The sequence below is a fragment of the Rana temporaria genome, chromosome 9 (genome assembly GCF_905171775.1).
Source record: "Rana temporaria chromosome 9, aRanTem1.1, whole genome shotgun sequence".
In the NCBI taxonomy this organism is placed as follows: Eukaryota; Metazoa; Chordata; class Amphibia; order Anura; family Ranidae; genus Rana; species Rana temporaria.
In genome coordinates, this window is record NC_053497.1 from 182,592,523 (window position 1) to 182,616,252 (window position 23,730).

The 23,730-nt window shown below is 49.9% G+C and overlaps 1 protein-coding gene across 1 annotated transcript in view; it reads left to right on the forward strand.

Moving 5' to 3' along the window:
• The window catches only part of SASH3 (SAM and SH3 domain containing 3), a 53,460-nt gene that overhangs the window by 13,856 nt on the left and 15,874 nt on the right, over positions 1-23,730 (forward strand). Inside the window, exons 2-5 of the mRNA XM_040325055.1 lie at positions 5,273-5,365; positions 18,580-18,723; positions 20,073-20,202; positions 22,133-22,293. Of these exons, the coding sequence (XP_040180989.1) occupies positions 5,273-5,365; positions 18,580-18,723; positions 20,073-20,202; positions 22,133-22,293 (528 nt within the window). The remainder of the gene's footprint in view (positions 1-5,272; positions 5,366-18,579; positions 18,724-20,072; positions 20,203-22,132; positions 22,294-23,730) is intronic.

Here is a 23,730-nt window from a genome sequence, read left to right on the forward strand (position 1 = left end):
TTATTATGTACTGTCTCTTTAATCCCTATCTAGTTTGACTCTTGTGGCATTCCTTAGTTTGCATGCTGCTCAGTCTCCTCCCCCTCTTTTCTGTATCAGTCATTTCAATGCTGTACTTCATGTGACCTGTATGTTTCTTCTACCTGCATGTAAGAATCGTTCTTTTACCTGTTGTAACTTGCATTCTACGGATCATACGACGAATAAACATCGCCAGATCTTCTTTCATGTGAGTTGTGACTGAGTAAGCTATCTGGAAAGGTGATTTGGGATGGATAATCTCTTCAGGGCAATGAGCTCCATGTGCTACTGAAAAATACATTCATAGCCTTTGTAGCCGATCCAGAATACTAACCCTTCATGTAACCCCCCCAACACTAACCCCAACAATAACCCTTCATGTAACTTCAACAACCTTTCATGTAATCCCAACGCTAACCCTTCCTGTAACCCCCCCCAACGCTAACCCTTCCTGTAACCCCCCCCCCCCCCAACACTAACCCTTCCTGTAACCCCCCCCCAACACTAACCCTTCATGTAACCCCCCCCAACACTAACCCTTCATGTAACCCCCCCCCCAACAATAACCCTTCATGTAACTCCCCCAACAATAACCCTTCATGTAACTCCCCCAACACTAACCCTTCATGTAACTCCCCCAACACTAACCCTTCATGTAACCCCCCCAACACTAACCCTTCATGTAACCCCCCCAACACTAACCCTTCATGTAACCCCCCCAACACTAACCCTTCATGTAACCCCCCCAACACTAACCCTTCATGTAACTCCCCCAACACTAACCCTTCATGTAACTCCCCCAACACTAACCCTTCATGTAACCCCCCCAACACTAACCCTTCATGTAACCCCCCCAACACTAACCCTTCATGTAACCCCCCCAACACTAACCCTTCATGTAACCCCCCCAACACTAACCCTTCATGTAACCCCCCAACACTAACCCTTCATGTAACCCCCCAACACTAACCCTTCATGTAACCCCCCAACACTAACCCTTCATGTAACCTCCCAACACTAACCCTTCATGTAACCCCCCAACACTAACCCTTCATGTAACCCCCCAACACTAACCCTTCATGTAACCCCCCAACACTAACCCTTCATGTAACCCCCCAACACTAACCCTTCATGTAACCCCCCAACACTAACCCTTCATGTAACCCCCCCACACTAACCCTTCATGTAACCCCCCAACACTAACCCTTCATGTAACCCCCCAACACTAACCCTTCATGTAACCCCCCAACACTAACCCTTCATGTAACCCCCCAACACTAACCCTTCATGTAACCCCCCCAACACTAACCCTTCATGTAACCCCCCCAACACTAACCCTTCATGTAACCCCCCAACACTAACCCTTCATGTAACCCCCCAACACTAACCCTTCATGTAACCCCCCAACACTAACCCTTCATGTAACCCCCCAACACTAACCCTTCATGTAACCCCCCAACACTAACCCTTCATGTAACTTCAACAACCTTTCATGTAACTTCAACAACCTTTCATGTAACCCCAACACTAACCCTTCATGTAACCCCTCCCCCCAACACTAACCCTTCATGTAACCCCCCCCCCCAACAATAACCCTTCATGTAACCCCCCCCCCAACAATAACCCTTCATCCCTTCATGTAACCCCCCCAACACTAACCCTTCATGTAACCCCCCCAACACTAACCCTTCATGTAACCCCCCCAACACTAACCCTTCATGTAACTCCCCCAACACTAACCCTTCATGTAACTCCCCCAACACTAACCCTTCATGTAACCCCCCCAACACTAACCCTTCATGTAACCCCCCCAACACTAACCCTTCATGTAACCCCCCCAACACTAACCCTTCATGTAACCCCCCCAACACTAACCCTTCATGTAACCCCCCAACACTAACCCTTCATGTAACCCCCCAACACTAACCCTTCATGTAACCCCCCAACACTAACCCTTCATGTAACCTCCCAACACTAACCCTTCATGTAACCCCCCAACACTAACCCTTCATGTAACCCCCCAACACTAACCCTTCATGTAACCCCCCAACACTAACCCTTCATGTAACCCCCCAACACTAACCCTTCATGTAACCCCCCAACACTAACCCTTCATGTAACCCCCCAACACTAACCCTTCATGTAACCCCCCAACACTAACCCTTCATGTAACCCCCCAACACTAACCCTTCATGTAACCCCCCAACACTAACCCTTCATGTAACCCCCCCAACACTAACCCTTCATGTAACCCCCCAACACTAACCCTTCATGTAACCCCCCAACACTAACCCTTCATGTAACCCCCCAACACTAACCCTTCATGTAACCCCCCAACACTAACCCTTCATGTAACCCCCCAACACTAACCCTTCATGTAACCCCCCAACACTAACCCTTCATGTAACCCCCCAACACTAACCCTTCATGTAACCCCCCAACACTAACCCTTCATGTAACTTCAACAACCTTTCATGTAACTTCAACAACCTTTCATGTAACTTCAACAACCTTTCATGTAACCCCAACACTAACCCTTCATGTAACCCCTCCCCCCAACACTAACCCTTCATGTAACCCCTCCCCCCAACACTAACCCTTCATGTAACCCCCCCCCCCCCAACAATAACCCTTCATGTAACCCCCCCCCCAACAATAACCCTTCATGTAACACCCCAACAACCCTCTCTGTAACCCCAAAAATAACACCCTATGTATTCCTAATTATTTTTATAACCTTAACAATAATCCTTGATTTAACCCTAACCATCCCTTTAACCCCAAGAATAAACCTTCATGTAATCCTAACTCAAACTCTTCCTGTAAATCCAATAATAACCCTTCATGTAACCCCCACCCCCCACCAACTCGCCATATAACCCTAACATTAACCCTTCATGTAACCCCCACTAACTCTCCATATAACCCTAACATTAACCCTTCATGTAACCTCAACAACTCTACATGTAAACCTAACCCTCCACATAACCTCAACAAACCTCCATGTAGCATTAGCCTTTCATGTAACCTAAACAACTCTACATGTAACCCTAACACTAGCCTTTCATGTAACCTCAAACTCTCAATGCAACCTTAACACTAACCCTACCTGTAACCGCAACAACTCTTCATCTAACACTAACCTTTCCTATAAGTCCAATAATAACACGTCATGTAACCCCCAACAACTCTCCATGTAACCCTAACACTAAGGCCTCCTACACATGATAGGATAGCCAGAGGACAACGGTCTGAAGGACCGGTGTCTTAGGTTAACAGATGAAGCTGACTGATGGTCCGTCACGCCTACACACCATAGATAACTCTCCACGTAACACTAAACTTTCCTAGAAGTCCAATAATAACCCTTCATGTAATCCCCAACAATTGCCCCCACAGATTTAACTCTAACACTATCCTCCCCCTACAACACAAAATCAAACACAAACCTTGTACCCCTCACACTAACCCTTCCCTGTAACCCTTCAAATTAACCCCCCCCCCCACCAACCCAGAACATCCCCCCCCCGTGATCCTCAAGATTCAGCAGCTTACCAACTCACCAACTTCCAAGGACGGTGCTCACAGATGGACAGAAGCAGGGCTTTTTTTCAGCAGGAACGCGGGGGAACGCAGTTCCGGCACCTCCAGCTCTGAATGTATGTAATGGTGCTCAGGGGGTGGGTAAGGAGTGGAACCAATGAATGGTACTCGGAGGTGGGTAGGGAGTGGAACCAATGAATGGTACTCGGAGGTGGGTAGGGAGTGGAACCAAGGAATGTTGCTCGGAGGTGGGTAGGGAGTGGAACCAAGGAATGTTGCTCGGAGGTGGGTAGGGAGTGGAACCAATGAATGGTGCTCGGAGGTGGGTAGGGAGTGGTACCAATGAATGGTGCTCGGAGGTGGGTAGGGAGTGGAACCAATGAATGGTACTCGGAGGTGGGTAGGGAGTGGAACCAATGAATGGTACTCGGAGGTGGGTAGGGAGTGGAACCAAGGAATGTTGCTCGGAGGTGGGTAGGGAGTGGAACCAATGAATCGTGCTCGGAGGTGGGTAGGGAGTGGAACCAATGAATGGTGCTCGGAGGTGGGTAGGGAGTGGAACCAAGGAATGTTGCTCGGAGGTGGGTAGGGAGTGGAACCAATGAATAGTGCTTGGAGGTGGAACCAAGGAATGGTGCTCGGAAGTGGGTAGGGGGTGGAGAAAAGGAATCGTGCTTGGAGGTGGGGAGGGGGTGGAACCAAGGAATAGTGCTCGGAGGTGGGTAGGGGGGGTGGAAACAAGGAATAGTGCTTGGAGGTGGGTAGGGGGTGGAACCAAGGAATAGTGCTCAGAGGTGGGTAGGGGGTGGAGAAAAGGAATGGTGTTCGGAGGTGGGACCAAGGAATGGTGTTCGGAGGTGGGACCAAGAAATGGTGCTCAGAGGTGGGCAGGGTGTGAAACTAATGAGGGGTGCTTGGAGGTGGGTAGGGGGTGGAACCAATGAGGGGTGCTTGCAGGTTTCTAGGGGGTGGACACAAGGTGACTCCTATTCTCTTAGAAAAAGCGCCCTGGACAGAAGTATGACCATTGGTGAGGTTGCAAGTTCTCCTTGGAGACTCTGAAGTCCCTCTGGAGACCTTCTGAAGTTTCGGCCTCCTCGTGTTCTATTAATGTTTTGGGATGTGGTGCTTGGACCTATTCACCAGCCCACAGGGTCAGGGCCACCTTAATGCAAGGGCACCCCTGTGAAAGTACTAATGAATAATATGTTTAATTCTATCAACTATTTTATACTTTTATTTCTCAAAAGTAGGGGTGTAAATTGGGGCAAGCCGGTAGGGTCCCCAGGGCATTACTTTGCCCAGGGGCCCATGAATTAGAATTTTGAATGCGTTTTTAACAAATTTTGACAAATTCGTTAATTCCAGAATTTCGGGAATTCAACATTTGAAAATTTAGAATTTGAAAATTTCCGAAAAAGCTAAAAAAACGAATGAAACCGAAACAAAAATTAAGGAATTTTTCGGCAGTGCACATTGCCTACCCCTGATGCTATTAAGACGGCCCTGCACAGGGTACTAGTGGAGTTCCTCAATGGATTAATGAGCGCGGAATGGTACTTGTGGGTGGTCTGGTCTACTCTGTAGAATCAGAGCCAGTCCCGGATTGGCCGAGTTGTTCTTTTGTCCAATGAGCTCCTTGCTTTTGTCTGTGGATCTCCTGCCTGTGATCTCTTATTTACATGCAATGCATTTCTCTTCCCTCTAGTTGTCCTTGCAACGCTCCAGCAGCTTTAAGGATTTCGGGAAATCCAAACCGAGCTCGCCCGTTTCCTGCAATGAGTTCAACCTGGAAACCGAAGTGAGTGACAATCTGCAGAACGTTTCTGAATGTATCTTTGTGTATCTCTATGTTGCCACTGGCAGAGGCGGCTCTTAAATTAGGCGGTCTCCCAAGGCCTCGCACTCATGGGGGGCCTCGCAGGGGGACCCCACTGTGTACTCGTCCATTATTATTCCTCGTTGTTTTGTCCTTTGAGACATCACTCTGTAGAGCTCTTTGTAAAAAAAAAAAGGTAGTACAGTAGTTGGGTGTTGTTCCATGTTAACCATCAAATGAATGCAGAAAGTTTGGAATTTTAGGTGATCCCCTTTATTGGCTAACTTTAAGAATCATTTCCGGTATGGATATTTTTACATACTTGCATAGCTCCAGCATGGACTAATATAACTTTGAACATACTATGGCCAGTGGCGTCGCTAGGGGGTGGCTTTTGGGGCTATATCCCCTGAATCTGTGGCCTGTAGCCCCGTGTCTCTGACGGGCGTGGCCTCTCTGCAGCCGGGCCGCGAGTGCTTTGGGCAGCACTGGAGAGCGGGCAGGTAGTATGGGAGAGCCGGTCGGGCGAGAGAGCGGAGAGAAGACCTCATCTCTCACCGCCCACCCTGTATCACCACTGTTCTGCTCTCACTGTGCAGCCGCGGGCAGCAGAAGGGGCTCTCTGGGGACCCTGATGTAGGGAAGGGGCTCTCTGGGGACCCTGATGTAGGGAAGGTGGCTCTCTGGGGACCCTGATGTGTAGGGAAGGGGGCTCTCTGGGGACCCTGATGTGTAGGGAATGGGGCTCTCTGGGGATCCTGATGTAGGGAAGGGGGCTCTCTGGGGACCCTGATGTAGGGAAGGGGCTCTCTGGGGACCGTGATGTAGGGAAGGGGCTCTCTGGGGACCGTGATGTAGGGAAGGGGCTCTCTGGGGGACCTTGATGTAGGGAAGGGGCTCTCTGGGGGACCCTGATGTAGGGAAGGGGGCTCTCTGGGGGACCCTGATGTAGGGAAGGGGGCTCTCTGGGGGACCCTGATGTAGGGAAGGGGGCTCTCTGGGGGACCCTGATGTAGGGAAGGGAGCTCTCTGGGGACCCCTGATGTAGGAAAGGGGGCTCTCTGGGGACCCTGATGTAGGGAAGGGGGCTCTCTGGGGACCCCTGATGTAGGGAAGGGGGCTCTCTGGGGACCCTGATGTAGGGAAGGGGCTCTCTGGGGACCCTGATGTAGGGAAGGGGCTCTCTGGGGACCCTGATGTGTAGGGAAGGGGGCTCTCTGGGGACCCTGATGTGTAGGGAAGGGGGCTCACTGCGGACCCTGATGTAGGGAAGGGGGCTCTCTGGGGACCCTGATGTAGGGAAGGGGGCTCTCTGGGGACCCTGATGTAGGGAAGGGGGCTCTCTGGGGACCCTGATGTAGGGAAGGGGGCTCTCTGGGGACCCTGATGTAGGGAAGGGGGCTCTCTGGGGGACTCTGATGTAGGGAAGGGGGCTCTCTGGGGGACCCTGATGTAGGGAATGGGGCTCTCTGGGGGACCCTAAAGTAGGGAAGGGGGCTCTCTGGGGGACCCTGATGTAGGGAAGGGGGCTCTCTGGGGACCCTGATGTGTAGGGAAGGGGGCTCTCTGGGGACCCTGATGTGTAGGGAAGGGGGCTCTCTGGGGGACCCTGATGTAGGGAAGGGGCTCTCTGGGGGACCCTGATGTAGGGAAGGGGCTCTCTGGGGGACCCTGATGTAGGGAAGGGGCTCTCTGGGGGACCCTGATGTAGGGAAGGGGCTCTCTGGGGGACCCTGATGTAGGGAAGGGGCTCTCTGGGGGACCCTGATGTAGGGAAGGGGCTCTCTGGGGGACCCTGATGTAGGGAACCTGGACCTAGCAACGCCCCTGGCCAGGGCTTTTTGTCCACTGGACACAGCCAATGACTGATCAGAGTACCGGTTTGCTGCTGGTACCATGTGACCACCGTGACGAATCACAGCAGGTCACATGACAGTTGTACACAATGGATGGCTTTCTTTCATGCCATCCAATGTGTTTACTAGTTGTGATTGGTCAATTTGATCACATGGTACAAACAGGGCTAATTGCAACAAAGCAGACTGAATAAATCGGTATCATTCAGTGAAATGCTTGCTTATAGCAATATAGAATAAAAAATCTCGCGCCAAAAAATATATAACTAGAACAAGATATGTGAATATAAAATAGCTGCTCCCCGAACCAATTCAAATAAGAATAAATTCAAATAAGAATGAACATATGGGAAAGAAATATTAAATAGGGGGCGCTGACATTAAAGATAAATAAATAAGAAGTGGCAGTAAAGTGCCTGTGCTGACGATACAAGAGGTTTTTTTGAAGAACCTATGTAAACATAAAATTGGGTATAAATATCTACCACATATGTGCCAAAAAACAAGTGAATAAAGTGCATGTGCAATCTATAAACAGGTAAAAAATGTATGAACCTTGAATGAAAAACACACAGAAAAAGACTTTAACATATATGCACTGGACGATATATAAGCCAAATAATCATATATGTGCACTGAGTCCCCCAAAAAAAGGGAAGGGGAGAAAGCTCAGCCTGGGGTTTAAGAGCAAAAGAACAAAAACAAAAGCTCAAAAATCCAGACACTAGTGGTGATTTGTGAAAAATACACAAAAAATATAATAAAATAAAACCAGTGAAGAATCTCAAGAAAAAAAGTCCAAAATCATAAGTGATATGAGTCCATAAATTTCTTATTCTTTACTGCTTGTGTGGTAAGTTGTAGAGAAGTAGGAATTACACCTTCACCAATCCTATCACCCAAATGTGCATAACGGATGGTCCCTTACCGCATGAAGTTGATCTTTTTAACTAAAAAAAGATCAAGTAAACTTTGCTGTCACCCTGGACAGATGGTGGATAATCTGAATTTCCTACGGGTCAGTAGTAGCTTAATAGAAACATCATAGAGGATACAAAACAGAGAGATGCCGCCATAGCATATTATCATTTATTAAAAACTTTTAAAACAAAGCAGGTGACGAGTGGAGGCTTACTTGGCAAGTGCCCACATCCCGGCACTGAGGCTTTGGGCTAAAATCAGAAGGTACCGATCCTGAAGACCTATTCCGAGGGGAGAAATGTCCGCGCTGGAGTGATCTGCGGCGTGCGTTCCACCGAGCAGAAGCCGAGAACCAGCTGGACAGGAAGCTGTGCGTGGTCTGCGTGTCGCCTCGACGTACGTTTCAGTAATCCGTCATCAGGAAGCGCACAGAACCACGCACAAGACCAGATTAAATAGGTCTGTCAATTAGCGATAGATAGTAACGTGCCATTGAAAGCCTCAGTCTCGGTTGCTTGGCAACCAAAAACATTGTACAAAAATGCACTGGCAGAAGAAATTCAAACAATACATACAATACCAAGACTTAATAATCTATAAATACTCCGGTAATGACAGTTAGATATACCTATAGATACAATGGCAATAAAGGTTACATAATAGGCAACAGGCAATTGGTGAAATTGTATATAATGCCTATCTCAAAGAAAAGGCATTGAAACCAAGCCAAAGGGATGATCCATAATACATATAAAAATTATACACCAAAGGATATATATTAAACCCATATAAAAAATTTCATACATAGAGATCTATATATGAAAACCAACCAATAAAAATCTTGTTATTTGCAATAAATGCAAATAGGTAACAAAGTGCAAAAAGGGAAGTGCAAAACCTATTAAAATAAAAAACAAGGTATTAAGAAACAAAAGAATATAAATAAAAATAAAAATAAATAATTAATTAATGAAAGACACCTAATTGATCAATCGTTGTTCAGAAAACAATTTAGATCAAGTTCGATGTTGAGACCCAGTGGCCGCATGGTCCTCAGACGGTGCAGCCACTGGGTCTCATTTTGGGACACCGCCCGGGTAATACATTGCTATAAGCAAACATAATGTGTTAAAGAAAATAAAATAAAATAATAGTCCTGATCACTTCCCCAGAGCAGTACAATGTTACTGTGGTATCATTATATATCTCTGGGCACTGACTGGCAACATGGGCACTGGGATAAACAAGTGATGCCCATCAATGCCCTCAGACAGGGGGGTTTACGCTGATTGTTTATCAGCGCAGCCCCCCCCCTCGGATGCCAACACTGGACCACTAGGGAGTGCCCCCCCCCCCGGTGCTCAATAGGGCAAAAAAAAAAACAATAAAAAAACAATTAACACAATTGATGCCAATCAGTGCCCACAAATGGGCACTGACTGGCAACATGGGCACTGGCTGAAATTATGCCACCCAGTGTCCATTAGTGCCCATCTATGCCCAGTGCCCATATGTGCCACCCATCAGTGCCGCCTCATCGGTGCCCATCTGTGCCGCCATATGTGTGCCCATAATTGAAGAAGAATATGTACTTATTTACCAAAAAAATTAACAGAAAAAAATAACTTAATTTTTTTTCCAAAAATTTCGGTCTTTTTTTTTAGTTGTTGCGCAAAAAAATAAAAATCGCAGAGGTGATCAAATGCAAACAAAAGAAATCTCTAATTTGTGGGAACAAAATAATAAATATTTCATTTGGGTTCAGTGCAGCACGACCGCGCAATTGTCATTCAAATTGCGACAGCGCTGAAAGCTGAAAATTGGCCTGGGCAGGAAGGTGCGTAAGTGCCTCCTCGGTATTGAAGTGGTTAAAGAAGAAAAAAAAGAAAAAAGACTAAACAATCACTTTAAATACCATCTGCAGAGAGGGGGAAAAAAAAGCCATATGGGTACATGACCGCGCAAATTCAAAATTAAAGTGTGACCTGGGCAGGAAGGGGGTGAAAGTGCCCGGTATTGAAGGGGTTAAAGATGAAAGCTTTTGGGATAACGAATTTCCCATTCTTCCGAATTGGATACATTGTAATATAATTGTACAAATGGTAATTACCGCTGTGTCTTATTACTGGGAATTTTCACAAGTTTGGAAGATTTCTCTTGAAATTTTCCCTGTGGAAATGTCCCCGGGTTTCATTTCTTGACCAAAAAAAACAAACAAACATATAAACATTATGCAGAGAAAAGGTGTGTGTGTGTGGGGGGGGGGGGGGTTGTTTTTCTGGCTGTGTCTCCCTCTTAGTTGTTAACCACTTCACCTCCAAATAATGTTTGGGGGGGTCTAAGTAATTGGTATCTAAAAAAAATAAAAAATAAAAATAAAAAAACTTTGTAAACAAAAAGTTTCAGTCCCAGACCTATAGTCTGGGACTGAAACTTTTTGTTTACAAAGTTTACAATTATTTTTTTTACAATAAAGAGATTAATGGTGTAGATTAGGGTTGTGCCAATACTACTTTTTTAGGACCGAGTACAAGTACCGATATTTATTTATTTTAATTTTTTTTCCTTCATGTACTCGCCGATGCCAATTACCGATACTTTAAAAAAAAAAAAAATGTGTCCCCAAATGCAGCCTTGTCCCCAAAGAGAAAGCCAAGCCCCCACAATCCAACACCCCCCCCCCCCCCCCCCCCGCCGTCCAGACAGGGCTGGTGCAAGGATTTTTGACACCCTAGGCGAAACCTCATTTAGCCGCCCCCCTTGGCTCCACCCCTGACCCCTTTTCCCTGCCAATGTAAACCCCACCTTTTTAATGAAGCGCCCATCAGAAGCCGCCTCGCCAGCACCCATCAGAGCCAGCGGTTTCCGAGTACAGCCCTCGGCTCCCGGAAACTTATCTATGGGACGTACGGGGGGTGCGTTCCTTGGATAAGACTGACAGGCGTCTCAGCCAATCAGGTTCACCGGTTCTGGTTATCGGTAACCTGATTGGCTGAAGCATCATCGAGGGCGGGAGAAGACATCGAGGGGCGTGGAAGGAGGATGGCTGGCCCCCAAAAAGGTAAGTGCCGGGCAGGGGGGCATTATACAGGGCACAGTGGCGACAATTGATGGCACAGTGGCTGCGTTTGATGGAATGGCACAGTGGTGACAATTGATGGAACAGTGGCTGTGTTTGATGGCATGGCACAGTGACCGCATTTGATGGCATGGCACAGTGGTGACAATTGGCACAGTGGCTGCGTTTAATGGCATGGCACAGTGGTGACAATTGATGGAACAGTGGCTGTGTTTGATGGCATGGCACAGTGGTGATAATTGATGGCATGGTGGCTGCGTTTGATGGCATGGCACAGTGTTGACAATTGATGGCACAGTGGCTGCGTTTGAGGGCATGGCACAGTGACTGCATTTGATGGCATGGCACAGTGGTGACAATTGGCACAGTGGCTGCGTTTGATGGCATGGCACAGTGGTGACAATTGATGGAACAGTGGCTGCATTTGATGGCATGGCACAGTGGTGATAATTGATGGCATGGTGGCTGCGTTTGAGGGGATGGCACAGTGACTGCATTTGATGGCATGGCACAATGGTGACAATTGATGGCATGGTGGCTGCGTTTGATGACATGGCACAGTGGTGACAATTGATGGCACAGTGGCTGCATTTGATGGGCACAGTGAAGCTGCAATTGTTTTTTTTTTTTTTTTTAGTTTGTGCCCCCCCCTCCCCCAAAAAAAAAATGTTGAGCACCAGCCGCCACGGATCGGGACAACCCTAGTGTCGATGAAACTTCCTCCTTTCAGTGGGGATTTTAGCATGGTTTGTTTTTTTCTGTAGGAAACTCGGTGCATACAGAACATTCCAGGTCTGAGTGATGAGCCTGACCCCTGGTGGTGATTCTCAGTACAGCCCCAGATGTTTATAAAGACACAAAATGTCCCCTTGTGTGGAATAAAGGGAGAGATTTCATACTCTGCCACCAGTAATGAGCGTAGACGGGAAAACCCAACTCCCACCGTTCAGATCCAACCCCACTAAACAGCTGCCAGGTCCCCAGCTAAAGATGACAGGTCACATTCCCCTTCTGGCCAATCGGGAAGCGGGTCCTGAGACCCGATTTGGCTAGGAGTCCCGAGACCCGATTTGGCTAGGGGTCCCGAGACCCGATTTGGCTAGGGGTCCCGAGACCCGATTTGGCTAGGGGTCCCGAGACCCGATTTGGCTAGGGGTCCCGAGACCCGATTTGGCTAGGGGTCCCGAGACCCGATTTGGCTAGGGGTCCCGAGACCCGATTTGGCTAGGGGTCCCGAGACCCGATTTGGCTAGGGGTCCCGAGACCCGATTTGGCTAGGGGTCCCGAGACCCGATTTGGCTAGGGGTCCCGAGACCCGATTTGGCCAGGAGGAGAAGCAACCGCCGGGAGGCGACGCTGGCGGGGGGCTTGGCGGGCGACGAGCAAACAAAGCAGTGATCAAGCAACGGGGGGGGGGGGGGGTTTGGCTGAGTGGGGCCACGAGCTGCCCCCACCCCAAGAAAATTGAGCGCCAGCCGCCACTGCCTATGTCCCAGCGAGATCTACTGATCTCTGGAAAGCAGAGGAGGCAGTCGATCCTGGAGCAGATGAAACCCGGAACAGACCAGAATAATCAACTGCAGCTGCACTGATTATAGTGAAATGTATCCAATCCTATCACCTACAGAACATAGGAAGGTGCTTCATATTAGTATTGGCCGTGTCAACCAATCGGCTTCTACCTTTTTGTTCCTCCAATAAGGAGAGGAAGAGCCTCGGACTATTTACTGTAAGACTCATTCTATCTTCTCACTTCTTTATCTCTTCTTCATAAATGTCGCTAATGACCGGCTTTTCAGTGACACTTCATCCCAAATGCGTTCTGCCTCGCGTTCCTCTTCTTTACTTTCTTCTTATTTATACTATCAGGTGACCGGACTGCGTCGGAGGGAAAGGTTATTATTGGAACATTTTGCTACATTTTAGGTCCATTTTTAGATGCGATGACTCAAAAAACAAACCTTGACTACCGCATGTAACGTGGGGTCCGACAAAAGGGGAAAGTATCCATTTACATATATTGTGTTACTTTATGTTTAGAATAATATTTCCAACAACATGGGGGGGGGGGGGCACGGGTACATTTTAACACTATGGGGGGGGGGCAGAGGAGAAAAGACACTATGGGGGGGGGAACAGAAGAGAGAAGACACTATGGGGGCAGAGGAGAGAAGACACTATGGGGGGGGGGGGGGGAGGAGAAAAGACACTATGGGGGGGGGGGCAGAAGAGAGAGGACACTATGGGGGCAGAGGAGAGAGGACACTATGGGGGCAGAGGAGAGAGGACACTATGGGGGCAGAGGAGAGAGGACACTATGGGGGCAGAGGAGAGAGGACACTATGGGGGCAGAGGAGAGAGGACACTATGGGGGCAGAGGAGAGAGGACACTATGGGGGGCAGAGGAGAGAGGACACTATGGGGGCAGAGGAGAGAGGACACTATGGGGGCAGAGGAGAGAGGACACTATGGGGGCAGAGGAGAGAGGACACTATGGGGGCAGAGGAGAGAGGACACTATGGGGGCAGAGGAGAGAGGACACTATGGGGGCAGAGGAGAGAGGACACTATGGGGGGCAGAGGAGAGAGGACACTATGGGGGGCAGAGGAGAGAGGACACTATGGGGGGCAGAGGAGAGAGGACACTATGGGGGGCAGAGGAGAGAGGACACTATGGGGGGCAGAGGAGAGAGGACACTATGGGGGGCAGAAGAGAGAGGACACTATGGGGGCAGAGGAGAGAGGACACTATGGGGGCAGAGGAGAGAGGACACTATGGGGGCAGAGGAGAGAGGACACTATGGGGGCAGAGGAGAGAGGACACTATGGGGGCAGAGGAGAGAGGACACTATGGGGGGCAGAGGAGAGAGGACACTATGGGGGCAGAGGAGAGAGGACACTATGGGGGCAGAGGAGAGAGGACACTATGGGGGCAGAGGAGAGAGGACACTATGGGGGCAGAGGAGAGAGGACACTATGGGGGCAGAGGAGAGAGGACACTATGGGGGGCAGAGGAGAGAGGACACTATGGGGGGCAGAGGAGAGAGGACACTATGGGGGGCAGAGGAGAGAGGACACTATGGGGGGCAGAGGAGAGAGGACACTATGGGGGGCAGAGGAGAGGAGACACTATGGGGGGCAGAGGAGAGAGGACACTATGGGGGGCAGAGGAGAGAGGACACTATGGGGGGCAGAGGAGAGAGGACACTATGGGGGCAGAGGAGAGAGGACACTATGGGGGCAGAGGAGAGAGGACACTATGGGGGCAGAGGAGAGAGGACACTATGGGGGGCAGAGGAGAGAGGACACTATGGGGGGCAGAGGAGAGAGGACACTATGGGGGGCAGAGGAGAGAGGACACTATGGGGGGCAGAGGAGAGAGGACACTATGGGGGGCAGAGGAGAGAGGACACTATGGGGGGCAGAGGAGAGAGGACACTATGGGGGGCAGAGGAGAGAGGACACTATGGGGGGCAGAGGAGAGAGGACACTATGGGGGGCAGAGGAGAGAGGACACTATGGGGGGCAGAGGAGAGAGGACACTATGGGGGGCAGAGGAGAGAGGACACTATGGGGGGCAGAGGAGAGAGAGGACACTATGGGGGGCAGAGGAGAGAGAGGACACTATGGGGGGCAGAGGAGAGAGAGGACACTATGGGGGGCAGAGGAGAGAGAGGACACTATGGGGGGCAGAGGAGAGAGAGGACACTATGGGGGGCAGAGGAGAGAGAGGACACTATGGGGGGCAGAGGAGAGGAGACACTATGGGGGGGGGGGGGAGGAGAGGAGACACTATGGGGGGGGCAGAGGAGAGGAGACACTATGGGGGGGGCAGAGGAGAGGAGACACTATGGGGGGGAGGCAGAGGAGAGAAGACACTATGGGGGGCAGAGGAGAGAAGACACTATGGGGGGCAGAGGAGAGAAGACATTATGGGGGGCAGAGGAGCGAAGACATTATGGGGGCAGAGGACACTATGGGGGCAGAGGACACTATGGGGGCAGAGGACACTATGGGGGGCAGAGGAGACACTATGGGGGGGGCAGAGGAGAGGAGACACTATGGGGGGGGGAGAGGAGACACTATGGGGGGGGGCAGAGGAGACACTATGGGGGGGGCAGAGGAGACACTATGGAGGGGGCGGAGGACACTATGGGGGGGGGGGGGCGGAGGACACTATGGGGGCAGAGGACATGATGGGTCTGAGGACACGATGGGGCAGAGGACATTATGGAGGCATAGGATAAAGGACACTATGGGGGTCCATAAGGGGCGCCCCCCCCCAGTTTGCATGCAGAGTTGCTTGCGGGGCACCGGACTCATGGGGTTTCTATGAGTTTTTTTTCTCAGGCCACATGTTTAGAGCCTGAGGCTCTAATATTGGTTTATAAAAGGTTGGGCTTGGGGGGGGGGGGGCGCGGGCGTAGAGCACTGCACCCTGAGCCCACCCACTTGAGACACTAGCGAATCAATATTCGCTATTGTCTTCCGCAGTGGCAGCTGGTGGAGCGGTACTAACACAACTGCCACCTACCCCCTGCCCCCCCGCGTACGGCACTTGCACATGTGAGCAGCGCCCACATATGAAAACGGTGTTCAAGCAATACGTGTGAGGTGTCGCCGCGATCGCTAGAGCGAGAGCAATAGTTTTCGCCGTAGACCTCCTCTGTAACTCAAAACGTGTAACCAGTAAAAATAAAAAAAAATGAAAGCGTCGACCATTACCTTTTTTTTTTTTTTAAGTACCGAAGTTTGGCGCCATTTAGAAACGTGACATGTTGGGTATCTATTTACTCGGCGTAACGTCAACTTTCACATTATACAAAAAAATTGGGCCAACTTTACTGTTTTTTTTTTTGTTTTTTAAAGCATGAAAGTGTGTGTGTGTTTTTTTTTTTTTTTAAACGTGTTAGAAAAATAAACGACAAGTGTAAAAAAAGAGTCTCGGGCTGAAGGGGTTAAAGGGCGCCTTGACGGAAAAAAGGTCGGGAAGCCCCTAATTTCTAGAGGAGGGATTCCATGTGATGAGAAGAATGTATCAATTTTTGTTTTTAGTTCCCGTTTTTTTCAACCACAATGGCGACAATGTTGTCTTTTGTTGTTCCTCGCCGTCACTAAGACGCTTTCACAAGACGCAGCGGCCGCGTTGCACAAACAAGCCGATCTTCTTACAAAAGGAACAGTTTAAAGTTCTTCTTCCGGAGAAAACTGCGCGCCGCGATAAAAGCAACTTTATGGATCCGTTTTCCTACATACAATCCGCACACTCGGCGGGAACTGGTTGGGGGTTCAACAGACGGATGGAACAAGTCGCCGCAACTGAAATGAGACGCAACAGTTTTTTTTTAACTTTATTTTTTTTCCATCATGCGCTTTTGGCAGCAAATCTTTTTTTTTATATATTCTTTTGTTTTTAGAATCTTCTTTGGGCAAGATTCACAAATGAGATACGACGGCGTTTCTCCTGATACGCCGTCGTATCTCTGTTTCTATCTATGCGGCGGATTCATAGAACCAGTTACGCATAGATATCCCTAAGATCCGACAGGTGTAATTGTTTTACACTGTCGGATCTTAGGATGCAGTACCGCGGCCGCCGCTGGGGGGAGTTTGCGTCGTAAACCAGCGTCTGGTATGCAAATTAGGAGTTACGGCGATCCCCGACGGATTTTCGCATTCCCTACGTCGCCGCTAGTCTAGTTTCCCGTCGCAAAGTTAGTCGTCGTTTTAGGTGCCCTAACTTTACTCAGCAAACGTATTGCTGTCTAAAGTACGGCCGTCGTTCCCGCGTTGAAAATTTAAAAATTAACGTCGTTTGCGTAACACGTCCGGGAACGCGGAAGTACGATACGCGCGTCTGCGTTTGGAAAAAATGACGTCACGGCGCGCAAAGCACGGCGGGAGTTAGGAAACGGAGCATGCGCAGTACGTCCGGCGCAGGAGCGCGCCTAATTTAAATGGCACACGCCCATTTGAATTGGCCCGCCTTGCGCCGGAGGCCGCGGGCGTAGTTTTCTTCGCAAGTGGTTTGTGAATCGGGCACTTGCGGCGAAAACTTGCGGCGGTGTAACGTATCTACGAGACGTTACGCCGCCGCGATTCTACGTGAATCTGGCCCTTAGTTCATAGGAGGCTCTAAGGTGGAAAAACACACGAGGCTTTACAAGCACTTTAACAATGATGGAGAGACAACAGAATGAGATAAATAAATATTGTGGGCCGGATTCAGAAAGAAGATACGACGCGTATCTCCTGATACGCCGTCGTATCTCTGAGTTCCGTCGGTCGTATCTATGCGCCTGATTCATAGAATCAGGTTACGCATAGATCTCCCTAAGATCCGACAGGTGTAAGTGTCTTACACCATCGGATCTTAGGCTGCAATTCCTGGCCGGCCGCTAGGGGGCGCTTCCGTACTTTTACGCGACGAATATGCAAATGAGCATTTACGCCGATTCTGAAACGAGCGACCGCCCGGCGCTATTTTTTTTTTACAGCGTTTGCGTTCGGGTTTTTTCCGGCGTATAGTTACCCCTGCTATATGAGGGGTAGCTAATGTTAAGTATGGCCGTCGTTCCCGCGCTGAGTTTTGAATTTTTTTGCGTAAGTCGTTCTCGAATACGGCTGGACGTAATTTACGTTCACGTGGAAACCAATGACGTCCTTGCGACGTCATTTAGAGCAATGCACGCAGGGATATTTTAAGGACGGCGCATGCGCCGTTCAAACAGAACGTAAAAAAACACGCGGGGTCAACCAAATATATATATATACACACAACATACATACATATACATACATACATATACATACATACATATACATACATACATATACATACATACATATACATACATATATATATATACATTTTTCAAGATGAGAGAGATTATATATAAAAACATTTATATATAAAAAACTTTTATTTTAATATTTTTATTACATTTTCTTTATTTTAAATAAGTAAATAAAAGTGTGTGTGTATATATATGTGTGTGTGTGTGTGTGTGTATATATATATATATTACACACATTTTTTTTATTTATTTACTTATTTAAACTAAAAAAAATGTAATAAAAATATTTAAACTAAATTTTTTTTATATATAATCTCTCTCATCTTGAAAATCTCTGATCGCCGCCATTACTAGTAAAAAAAAGTATTAATAAAATGCCATAAAACTATCCCCTATAACTTTTGCGCGAACCAATCAATAAACACTAATTGCAAATTTTATTTTTAAACAAAAATATGTATTGTGATCGTTTCTAATGACGGTAAATAAAGGAAACAAAGTTTCAGTTCTGTAATTTGCTCCATTTTTTATTTTTTTTTTGCAGATCCCAGAAGATGAAAACTCTGCCGCCAGCGAAGACGGGAAACGCGGCGCGGGAAAAATAGGCAAGAAATGGCGGGCGGTGATTTCGCGGACGATGAACAGGAAATGCGGCAAGATGATGATGAAGGCCATGGCCGACGAGATGGTGAGAGGAGATCGGTGACGGGATGGTGGGAGGAGATTGGTGATGGGGTGGTGGGAGGAGATTGGTGACGGGGTGGTGGGAGGAGATTGGTGACGGGGTGGTGGGAGGAGATTGGTGACGGGGTGGTGGGAGGAGATCGGTGACGGGATGGTGGGAGGAGATTAATGGTGGGAGGAGATCGGTGACGGGATGGTGGGAGGAGATCGGTGACGGGATGGTGGGAGGAGATCGGTGACGGGATGGTGGGAGGAGATCGGTGACGGGATGGTGGGAGGAGATCGGTGACGGGATGGTGGGAGGAGATCGGTGACGGGATGGTGGGAGGAGATCGGTGACGGGGATGGTGGGAGGAGATCGGTGACGGGATGGTGGGAGGAGATCGGTGACGGGGTGGTGGGAGGAGATCGGTGACGGGATGGTGGGAGGAGATCGGTGACGGGATGGTGGGAGGAGATCGTGATGGGATGGTGGGAGATCGGTGACGAATTTTGGAAGATGGTTATATTCTTTCTATTGTATTCTATTCTGTTGTGTTTTTTTTTCTGTACTATTCTTTTATTTTCTATTTTATTCTATATGAATTTTGGAAAATTATTATATTCATTCTTTTCTATTTTTTTTTTTATTCTTTTCTATTCTTTTTATTGTATTTAGTTGTACTCTATTATATTCTATTGTTTAATTTTCTGTTATATAATTTTCTATTCTTTTTGTCCTCTTTGGAAATTAGAAAACAATTCAAATTTGATTTAAAAACTATTTGATTCGAATTCCATCCAAATTCTTATTTATTTTTTGTTATTTTGGATTCGTTCAAATTTTATTTTATTTATTGAATAGTTTTCCAATTTCCAAAGGCAATAAAATAAAATAATAGAATATAATGGAGTAGAACAGAAAATGATGGAATAGAAACTAACAGAATAAAAAAGAATACATTTTTTCTCGTTATTTCGGATTTGTTTAAATTCGGTATTATTGTAATTCGGAAATTCGAATCCATCCGAAAAATAAAAAATGTGTCCGAAGCGCACATGTCTATTATGGGATGGTTGGGGCCACGTCTCACATGATTGGCTATTTAATAAAGTGGCCCCCGAGTCTCTTTTATACACTGTGGGGGGGGGGCCTAGAAGGACCTCGGCAGAGAGTTTTGTTGTCCATGCCGGTGACAGCCACGCGCTGGACCCCCCAGAGGCGGGCCGGTTGATGGGATTTGTAGCCCCGCCCCTGCTTTATACCCGACACGCCTCCTGTCCACAAGGCTGGCTTAATCAGGTCACATGTACTGTCTGTGTTGGCTGTGTGGGCGGAGCTACCCTTTAACCTTTTCTCGTTGTGTCCTGTAGGGGGAGCCGGGAGAGGCGGGGTCGTTGTCTCCGACCTCTTTAGATGGCAGTTTGGATGGGAGCTTCCCCGGGAAACTGTCCGATCCGGAGGACAACCACCACACATCCGTCAGCAGGCAGACCTCCAGCGGTGAGTGTGCATTTTCTGCAGCGAGACGACGGAGACTGCAATCCGAGTGCTTCCTATGTAGTATGTTGGGTATTTATTACCTCTCCCAGAGATCACAGCGCCCTCCCCTGCCGATGTCTTCACCTGCTTTTCTCTCCAGAAGGACGGCGCCATCTTTGTTCAGTCATCATTCAGGGTCGCCATCTACACCCTAGACCAGGGGTAGGCAACCTGTCGGTAGGGCGGTGTCGGTAGGGCAGTGGGCGGTGTCGGTGGGGCAGTGGGCGGTGTCGGCAGGGCAGTGAAATTTTTAGTAGGGCGGTGTCGGTGGGGCAGTGGGCGGTGTCGGTGGGGCAGTGGGCGGTGTCGGTGGGGCAGTGGGCGGTGTCGGCAGGGTAGTGAAATGTTCAGTAGGGCAGTGGAATTGTCAGTAGGGTAGTGGGCGGTGTCGGCAGGGCAGTGGAATTTTCAGTAGGGCGGTGTTGGCGGGGCAGTGGGCGGTGTCGGCGGGGCGGTGGGCAGTGTCGGCGGGGTAGTGGAAGGTGTCGGCGGGCAGTGTCGGTGGGGTGGTGGGCGGTGTCGACGGGGCAGTGGACGGTGTCGGTAGGGCAGGGGGCAGGGGGCAGTGTCGGTAGGGCAGGGGGCGGTGGGCGGTGTCGGCGGGCAGTGTCGCAGTGGTGAGCGGTGTCGGTAGGGCAGTGGGCGTTGTCGGTAGGGCAGTGGAATTTTCAGTAGGGCAGTGGGCGGTGTCGGCGGGCAGTGTCGAGGTGGTGGGCGGTGTTGGTAGGGCAGTGGGCATTGTCAGTAGGGCAGTTGAATTTTCAGTAAGGCAGTGGGCGGTGTCGGTGGGGCAGTGGGCGGTGTCGGCGGGGCGGTGGGCAGTGTCGGCGGGGTAGTGGAAGGTGTCGGCGGGCAGTGTCGGCGGGGTGGTGGGCGGTGTCGACGGGGCAGTGGACGGTGTTGGTAGGACAGTGGAATTTTCAGTAGGGCAGTGGGCGGTGTCGGCGGGCAGTGTCGTCGGGGTGGTGGGCGGTGTCGGTAGGACGGTGGAATTTTCAGTAGGGCGGCGGGCAGTGTCGTCGGGGTGGTGTCGGTAGGACGGTGGAATTTTCAGTAGGGCAGTGGGCGGTGGCAGGGCAGTGGGCGGTGTCGGCGGGGCAGTGGGCGGTGTCGGTAGGACGGTGGAATTTTCAGTAGGGCAGTGGGCGGTGTCGGTAGGGCAGGGGGCAGTGTCGGTAGGGCAGGGGGCGGTGGGCGGTGTCGGCGGGCAGTGTCGCGGTGGTGAGCGGTGTCGGTAGGGCAGTGGGCGTTGTCGGTAGGGCAGTGGAATTTTCAGTAGGGCAGTGGGCGGTGTCGGCGGGCAGTGTCGGGGTGGTGGGCGGTGTCGGTAGGGCAGTGGGCATTGTCAGTAGGGAAGTTGAATTTTCAGTAAGGCAGTGGGCGGTGTCGGTGGGGCAGTGGGCGGTGTCGGTGGGGCAGTGGGCGGTGTCGGTGGGGCAGTGGGCGGTGTCGGTGGGGCAGTGGGCGGTGTCGGCGGGGCAGTGGGCGGTGTCGGTGGGGCAGTGGGCGGTGTCGGTGGGGCAGTGGGCGGTGTCGGCGGGGCAGTGGGCGGTGTCGGTGGGGCAGTGGGCGGTGTCGGCGGGGCAGTGGGCGGTGTCGGCGGGGCAGTGGGCGGTGTCGGCGGGGCAGTGGGCGTTGTCGGCGGGGCAGTGGGCGTTGTCGGCGGGGCAGTGGGCGTTGTCGGCGGGGCAGTGGGCGGTGTCGGCAGGGCAGTGGGCGGTGTCGGTAGGGCAGCTTATCCTATTACAAGGTCAGGCAGAGACTGTATGGAAGGCCAACACATACAATCAGATAGTAAAGTGTATGGTCATCCTAATGCTGACCCCCCTATAATCTTTCCATACACATTTCTCCGTGTTCCAATGACAATCATTATGTCTTCTATTTGCAGGCAGCGAGTTGTGCAGCCCTTCTTATGCCCACCATAGCAACAGAGACAGCATCAACATAGAGAACCTCCCCCCACCATACACCGGGCCCTTCTGTGGGAAAGCGAAGGTCCATACTGACTTCACACCGAGTCCATACGAGAAAGATTCCCTCAAACTCAGGGTAAGATTTTATTATTATTCCTCCCACTGACACCAATGATGGGACACTATTCCTCCCACTGACACCAATGATGTGACACTATTCCTCCCACTGACACCAATGATGTGACACTATTCCTCCCACTGACACCAATGATGGGACACTATTCCTCCCACTGACACCAATGATGGGACACTATTCCCCCCACTGACACCAATGATGGGACACTATTCCTCCCACTGACACCAATGATGGGACACTATTCCTCCCACTGACACCAATGATGGGACACTATTCCTCCCACTGACACCAATGATGTGACACTATTCCTCCCACTGATACCAATGATGTGACACTATTCCTCCCACTGACACCAATGATGGGACACTATTCCTCCCACTGACACCAATGATGGGACACTATTCCCCCCACTGACACCAATGATGGGGCATCGTTTACTCCCACTGGCCACAGTCCAGCCCCCTCAAAGTCTGAAGGACGGTAAACTGGCCCTTTGTTTAGGAGGTTTGGAGACCCCTGATCTAATGTGATGATCCCACATTGGCCATCTATTAGGACGACACCTTAGCCGGTGGTATTTACCAAACGTCTATTGGATCGTCGCATTGTAGGATTATAGGGGGGGGGGGGGTTCATTGGTTTCTAGAAGCCTGTAGGGGCAAGTTGGCTCTTCCACCGGCAGATATAAATCATATCTCTCTATTTATGGGGGGGCTCTTTTGGATAATATATTGGCAATGTGGGGCGAGAACACTAAAAGTTGAACGGGACCTGGGCAGAGAGATTACGGTGGGTTGATCTCATGGTTGGAGTATCCGAAGCATATGGGAAGCCACGGCTGGCTCGGCTCACCGGGCTCCACCTATCTCTTTAAAGCGGTGTTTCACCCTGCAGAACAACATTTCAGCATACAATTCGGCATTGTAGCGCGAGCTACAGTATGCCGGTCTTAATTTTTTTTATCGCCGTACTCACTGTGTAATCGTACATAGAAGATTCCGACTGCCCGCGGGGAATGGGCGTTCCTTTCAAGAGGGAGGGTGATTGACGGCCGGCTCTGGCACGTCACGCTCCCCGAAGACAGCCGGAGTAGGTCTCGGCTCTTCACGGCGCCTGCGCACAGACGCCGTGAAGAGCCAAGCCTATTTTGCCTATTTCCGGAGAAGCGTGGCGCGCCCGAGCCGGCCGTCAATCACCTTCCGTCTGGATTGGAACGGCCATTCCCCGCGGGCAGTCGGAATCTACTATGTACGATTACACAGCGAGTACGGCGATAAAAAAATTAAGACCGGCATACTGTAGCTCGCGCTACAATGCCGAATTTTAGGCTAGAAGAATTTTTTTTTTTTTTATAGGGTGAACTCCCGCTTTAAGTCACACATGATGCATTTTAATACTGGTGTGCACTTTATTTATTAGATTTTCTTTTTTTTTTTT